This window comes from Camelus bactrianus, chromosome 23 (assembly GCF_048773025.1).
Source record: "Camelus bactrianus isolate YW-2024 breed Bactrian camel chromosome 23, ASM4877302v1, whole genome shotgun sequence".
Classification (NCBI taxonomy): domain Eukaryota; kingdom Metazoa; phylum Chordata; class Mammalia; order Artiodactyla; family Camelidae; genus Camelus; species Camelus bactrianus.
Genome location: NC_133561.1, coordinates 38,188,784 through 38,196,669, shown reverse-complemented (window position 1 = coordinate 38,196,669; position 7,886 = coordinate 38,188,784). Strand labels below are relative to the sequence as shown.

The following is a 7,886-nucleotide window of genomic DNA, read 5'->3' as shown; positions in this document are numbered from 1 at the left end:
TTCTGTGTGTGGCAATTTCTGTGAGCCTTCTCTCCAACTGTGCTCAGTAGATCCTTTAGCTCCCATGTTAGCGCACATAGTAGGTTACTTTGACCCCACATTTAAATTTGAGACAGTATCAAATAACTTCCTGCTGTAAATGATAAATGATTTAATACTTTAAGCTATAATTTGACAGCTAGATTAGTACCATTTTATCTACTGTTTAATAATTTGAGGTCATTGAGTTAGGGAGTTAGGCTGGAAATGGAGAAGAATTCCCCTGGAGCTGTTGCCTAAACTTTTTCTTGAGAGATCTAAGCTGGACATCTATTTTGATTTTCCTTCCTTCCTTCCTTCCTTCCTTCCTTCCTTCCTTCCTTCCTTCCTTCCTTCCTTCCTTCCTTCCTTTTTTCCCCTCCCCCCTCCATCCTTTCTTTCTTTCATTCTTTCTTTTTCCTTGTATCTTTCTTTTTTCTTTAGTCCATGATTTCACTTCATTACACTCTGCAAGGGGTGAATTTTAGTTCCACTTAGATGACCTAGTGTAAAATTATTCCCCAGACTGAATACAGTGGAATATTCCACATGCTGGTGGTGATGTGTTCTGGTTCTGTGGTGATTCTGTGAATCTGGGTGTTACATAGGAGTTTTCATTGCTGTATCTGATCTATTACTTTCATCTGGGATGTCTACTCATTCTTACAACCTGACTGTCTAGATATTGAAGGCAACTATCCAAAATGCTCAATATTTATTTAACTTTTTTTCTTTTTCTGTAAATGCTGATACTGGGAAATTAGGGTAGGGTCAGAAACATGCTAGCTGTATGGGAACTGTCTCCTGGCTTGGCCTTCAGTTTTTAAAATTTCTCCCAGGCCCAGGAAGTTCAAACTTCTTTTTTATTATTATTATTTAGTTTAGTGACTTATTATTGTTTAGTGATGTTTATTAATTTTACTAACTTTCAATATTTTGTATACATTCCATTAGTACTGTGGAGGAATAATCAGTGGCCTGAATTCATTTTGATCTTTTTTTTCTAGAAGTTGTGTCTAAATGGTATATTAATATATCACTTAATTTATTTATCATAAATAATGATGCATCTAAAGGATAAGTTCCTGCAATTACCCAATAAATAGTTAATGCCAGAAGTGACCTTGGTTAATGGATATTAAGTCACTCGTGTCAAGGTCATTTCTTAGTGTGCAACAAACCTAGAACTCAACTGTCTTTTCATGTCTTTTGACTTGGCATCAAGTCCAACACACTTCATAGTAAGTTTTTCACTTTGCTCTCTTCTGTTAGAATTTGCATGTGTGCATATCAGTAACATGATGTTTATAGCTCTGTCATGTATCCATCTGACCAAATGCCATGTTCCATCTTCTCTCTTGCTGCAGCTCAGATGATGAGATATATGAAAGAGGTCCAAGGTGAGAATCAAACAGAAGTGACAGAATTTATCCTCTTAGGACTCTCAGAGAATCCAGATGTACAAATTGTCCTCTTTGGATTGTTTCAGTTCATCTACACGGCAACCATGGTGGGTAATTTGGGGATGATTGTGCTAATTAAGATTGCTCCCTGTCTCCACACCCCCACGTACTTCTTTCCCAGCAGCCTCTCCTTTGTTGATGCCTCTTACTCTCCTAAGATGCTGGTGAACCTCGTGTCTGAAAATAAGACCATTTCTTTTAATGGGTGTGCTGCCCAGTTTTACTTCTTTGGCTCCTTCCTGGGGACTGAATGCTTCCTGTTAGCCATGATGGCATATGACCGCTATGCAGCCATTTGGAACCCTCTGCTGTATCCAGTTCTCATGTCTGGGAGAATCTGCTCCTTGCTAGTGGCTACCTCATTCCTAGCAGGCTTTGGGAATGCAGCCATACACACGAGAATAACTTTTAGATTATCCTTTTGTGGCTCCAATAAGATCAACCATTTCTACTGTGACTCTCCACCCCTGCTCAAACTCTCTTGCTCTGACACCCACATCAATGGCATCGTGACCATGGCTTTCTCCAGTTTTAATGTCATCAGTTGTGTTGCAATTGTCCTTGTTTCCTACCTGTGAATCCTCATTGCCATCTTGAGGATGCCCTCATTAGAGGGTAGGCACAAAGCCTTCTTCACCTTTGCCTCTCACCTCATGGCTGTCACCATATTCTTTTGGACAATTCTCTTCATGTACTTGCACCCTACATCTAGCTACTCAATGGAGCAGGACAAGATTGTCTCTGTCTTTTATACAGTAGCGATCCCTATGCTAAATCCTCTAATCTACAGTTTGAAAAATAAGGATGTGAAAGGGGCCCTACAGAAGATCTTACAGAAACAGATACTGTAAAGCCATATTACACATCACCCTGTTACGAAGAAGAAAATATGTTTTTGTATTAATTGTATTGTCAGATTGCTTAAGCTGTTTTTCTGTGTTAAGGCAGATTGTTTAAAGTGAGGTATGCTTCTTAATCTCTTGGTGTCTTAAATGTGTATTCATGGGCTTATAGGATGAATCAACATAGTGGGGGACGTGGTGTCTGGTAAAGTATCAATACTTGGAATTGGCTGACCTGGGTCTAAGTCTCAATGCCAATATTTAGCTTTTTTCACTCTCAGTTTTATTATTTACAAATATTGGTGTCTTTGATTGGGACCTGGGCAAACAGACTGTGAGACAGATACTTGCATGCAGGAAGTTGACTGGAGAGTGTTCCCAGGAATGGTATGTGTAAGGGAGTAGAAGAACCAGGGCTGGGTAGAAGTTGAATTGTGATGAAGTCACAACAGGGGACCTAGCCAATTCCACATAGAACCCTGGGGTTGAGATGATCCTTTAGATATATTCCAAATTGTGAAAAAAGGGCCAGGTATTTGTAATGCCACAATGACCAGTTTTGGATATGGGTCCCCTACTGGAAGGGGGTATAGTCTTGGGCATGACAATTCCATGCAGCAAAGATGATTCCTAGAGTGGAACTCAGCTGTGAGATATCAGTTGCCAATACACTTAGAAGCTGGGGAAATAAATACTTCAACCCTGAAAGGCAAATCTGGACACTGTATCACAGCATGCATTATAAATAGTGACACTATTCCCCTCACATGAATGTCAGGAGTACCAAACAATACACAAGAAAGAGTGTTATCGGGTCTTATAGTAACATGGATACCACACCAATAGCAGGGGAATATTTTACTGACTTTGTGAATTGGAATATTTTGAGGGTAGTAATCTCAAAGTTAAAGTAATTTAAAATTTTATGTCTAGCCTTGTCAAAGTTTAGATAGTTTTCAATAAACATTTACCAAATTAACTTATCTACCTATAGCTTATTATTATAAGGCTGGGGGCTGTCAATCTTAGAGCAATGGGAAAAAAATACTTCTTTGATAGTATGGCATACTGAAGAAGGACTAAATAATGATTTGGAATCAGGTAAATGTCTATTTCCTATTTCTGTCCACCCCACTATCTACGGAAGACAAGAACAGAGAACACTAGTGTGCCACATGCTCCAGGTTAGACCACCTCATCCCTGAAAAGCTTCTGAGAGACCACAAAGGAAGAGAAAACTCATCCTATCCGCCCATAACAGTTCTCTGGTCTCCCTACAACTTCCTCTGTCAACTACTAACCATGGTTTCTCTCAAAGACATTCAAAGCTATCATGGCTGGCACCTTCCTCCCTGCTCCCTTTTATTCTAACTCATCCAGTATAATATCTATCCTTTAACTGCTTCTTATTCACCAATCTAAAAAAGAAAAAGGTGATATTTTGTCATTATTCATCAGTATTCCTATATCCACATTTCACTGATTGCCCATCTGAGATTCCATGGTCCATTATATAATGATTCATTCTCAATCACTTTCCATTCCATGGTTCTACATTTTCTTCATGTATGCATCTGATTGAATCCCAATCAGTTAAACTTAATCGTTAACTTCTCCATGTCCTCCGCTTAAGCTACTTGGTGCAGTTAGAAAAAACCCTCAGTATTCCACTGTCTATTGCTGATCTTTGGGTGGGAGCCAGTGCTGGCTGGGGTTACCTGTGGGTGAGACAGGGTGGGAGCCATGAAGGGTGCTAATACTGGATGGGGCTGCCTGCCAGCTGGGGTGGAAAAGAAGCTGGTTTGGAGAACCTGTCCATGGTAGAAGGCTTGAGTGAGCTGGTCCTCAGGAGAATGCTGGGGAAGGGTGTATGATGTTGGTTAGGTTGATGGACTGGGCCAGCTAGGTGGAGGGAGAGAAAAAAAGTAGGTGCCCACTAGCACTTTCATTACTAGGGAAGGTTTCACTAGATCCCTGCCCCTCTGGCACATATTGTAAAATCAATCAATGGATCTTCTTCTCATGTGGCTCCAACACTTTTCAAGCTGCTGCCTCTGTACTGGGACTCAGTAGTGAGTTTGTTGCAAGCCCTTCAAGAGTGAAGTTTCAGTTTCCCACAGTCCTCTGGCTCTCCCAGAACTCACCCCCGCTGGTTTTCAAAGACAGATGTTATGGGGGCTCATCTTCCTAGTGCAGGTCCCCCAGGCTGGGGAGCCAGATGTAGGTCCCAGACCCCTCACCCCTCAGACTGGACCTTTGAGGTTGTGATGTCCCTCCTGCTTCTGGGTCTCCACACCAGAGTGTGGGTTCTGACCAGACCATGTCTCTGTTGCTCCCACCCATCTCCATGTGGCCTTTTCTCCATATCCTTAGTTGTAGACAATCTGCTCTGTTTGTCTTCAGGTCGTTCTCAGAGACAGGTGTTTTGCTGTGGTTGTAGTTTTGGTGTGTCTGTGGAAGGGTGTGAGCTCAGCATCTTCCTACTCTGCCACCTTGATCCAGCCTCCTCCCCACTCCCCCTCAACAACAACAACAACAACAAAAGTATTAGTGGAAAAACCAGCATGTAATGCAAACTGAAGATACACAGGTGAGAAAACAAAGTTTCTCATTTCATGAAACTTGTATTCAAATGAGGAAGACATCATTGTCTGTACTTAATTCGTGTGCACATGTGCATAGTCATTTGTGTGTGTGTGTGTGTGTGTGTTTGTGTGTGTGTGTGTGACATGGATATGAGTGGTGCTTTAAAGAAGTTAAAGCAGGCAAGAGAATAGGGACTGGCTGTGTCAGAGATGAGCTTGCTGTGGAAATGACATTTGAGCAAGGCCTGAGTAGAGTGATTATCACATGAATGCCTGTGGAAGAGCCTTACACGTAAAATTACAGTGAATACAAAGGCCCTGAGGCAAGACTCTCTTTGGTTTACAAAAGGAATAATAAAGAAAGCTGATAAATAGGACTTGGACTTTATTTTTTTATATCACTTTGTAATAGCTGTTTTCCCCCCACCGCAGACTGAAAACTGCATGAAGAAATAAACAAGATTGACTTTGTTGGTTCCTCTATCAGTACCAAGGATGCTTCTGCTACATAAAACAAATTCACTAAATATTTGTTGAATGAATTAATGAGTGCGATGTGAATTATATTCTAATAGAAAGGAGTAGACATTTTATTTTAAGTGCAATTCTGAAATTTAGAGGCAGGATCTAATCAATCCTGTACCATTTAATTTAATGTTGTGCACAATGGAGGCTCAAGAATATAAAAGAGATTTTGTGTTTCTCTCAATGCCTAAGTAACTCCCCAGGGTATAAATGGTTCATTGGGGAGAATGTAGTTCAATTATCAGAGTGAAAAATAAATGAATGTCTTAATTTTGAATTAGCACATTTCAAGCTTCAGACTTTTTAGTGTTTTGTAGAGATGATTAAATCTCAAGAGCATTGTCACAAACTTAATAGGCTGACCCTCTGCCTCAGATTCAGAATCAGCATTGTTTCTACTCTTTCTGCTCATAGTTAATTAATTAACTATGCCTTAACTCTACCACAGCTGAATTTGTGATGCCACTTCCATTTTCATCAAAGCTGTGAACTTCACATTGTAAAGAAGAAAACTTGTATTCCTCCAAAACCCAAAAAATAAAACTAAACTAAACTAAACTAAACTAATAGACACCACTACTTCCAGGGAATATTTTTTAAGGACAAAAGGTAAGATGATTTAATTTACTTCAAAGTGTTGAGGTATAGAAAGTTTCCAGGAGGACTCAAAAAACATTCAAGTAATTAAGATTAAATATCTTTAATTGCAGTATGTTTGAAACACTGAATTTAATAGTATCAACTGAACTAACGTGGATTTTTTTAGAAGAGAGAAATTTAGAATGACTAATAGCAGATGATAATTTTTTCAAATATTCAACATGTGCATACACATACATATAATTATATGTATACAAGCATATGTGTGTGAATATATGTATATGTGGTGTGTGTTTGTGTATGTGTATAAAGCAGGGAAATTTAATTTTGTGCAGGGAGAGTGACAAAGTACCTGGCATGTGTGCATGTAAGAGCAAATTATTTTATGCTTTTTATGTACCCATTGAGAAAATGACTGCAATTTTCAGCCTTTATCTACATACACCCAAACACATATGTATACACATACACATACATATAGGATCATATATATCATACAGGCTAATATTCCATTTATGTCACTTTATGTGTTTGTTACATATAAAATTTATATTTGTATATGTATGCATACAGTAGGGCTTTATAAAATGGCTGTAAATTTTTAAAAGTGATATTTTACCGGATAACATTTTAGCCAAGTTTAGGGATAGAAAGATCAGTCAAAAGACTGTTGTAGTTATGTAGGTGGAAGATGATGTTGGCTTGAGCCTTCACGATAGGAATGGAGGTGGTAGGAGGTAGTTGGATTCTTGATATAGATTTCTTGAAGGTAGAGACAATATAATTATCTTAGAGACTGGTTATGGAGTGTGTGAGAAAGAAAAAAGAATGATTTCTCTAGTATTAATTTGTTTATATTTAATTTTGTCTGAACAAATATGAGTAGAGAGCTGTCACTGACTTGAGGCAGGGAATGCTATATTTGGAATATATTAAAGGAGGTCATGAGTAAATCAGATCTGGGTCATGTTGAGCCACTATTCAATAAATTAATGTGGAGATACAAGTAAGCAACTGAATTGTAAGTTGAGTTTGGAAAAGAGGTCAGGGTTGAATATGTACATTCAGGAGTTGTAAGTATGTAGACAGAATTTAAAGTCATGATACTGAGTAAGATCACCAAGGTAGAGTGTAAGCAGGAAAGAGAAGAGGGTCATGATGTGAGTTCTGAGTGAGTCTAACCTTAAGGGTCAGAGAGAAGAAGAGGAATAAATGAAGACTGAGAAGGAACAACCATATCGTAAGAGGGACACTCAGAGTCTGGTGTCCTGGAAGATAAGAGAGGGAACTTTTTCAAGATGTAGTTAGCCATCACCTCTGCCCAATGTTATGGATAGATCAAAACGATGGCTGAGAATTGACCACTGGATTTGGCAACATAAAGACCCCCGATGACTTTGAAGAGATCAGTTTCTGTGGAGTGATGGGATGAAAGCCTGATTAAAGTGGGCTTAGGAGAAAACAGGAAAAGCAGAACTGGATACAGCAAGTCTATTCAACTGTATCATACATTTAATTGCAAGAGGAATGCAGAGGAATTGGACGACAGATAGTGAAGGTAGTATGATCAAGGAGGGAGGAGATAAAATTTGAGGGGTAGGTTAGGATATAGAAAAATATACATCAAAGCCTTCACACACACACGAGCATAAATATTCATTTTTAAATATAATAAGTTATTTTACTGTTTAGTTACATTATTTTGTTGTTGTTGTTTGGCAGTAAAAAAAAAAAAAGGTTTTTTCATGTTCTTAGAACATCTTGGAAATAATCTTACCTACAGCAAAGAACAAGTTGTTTGATTTCCCTGATATTTTTGTGTAATTTATTTCCTTGGTTTCTTATCTCAGCAA

The 7,886-nt window shown here is 38.7% G+C and overlaps 1 protein-coding gene across 1 annotated transcript; it reads left to right on the top strand.

Annotated features, from left to right (window-relative positions):
• The first annotated feature begins 1,390 nt into the window (after positions 1–1,390).
• On the top strand, positions 1,391–2,332 carry LOC105080130 (olfactory receptor 5AP2-like). The gene is given in 1 exon segment (XM_010969385.2): positions 1,391–2,332. A coding segment is annotated over 1 exon segment (942 nt).
• Positions 2,333–7,886: the final 5,554 nt, after the last annotated feature.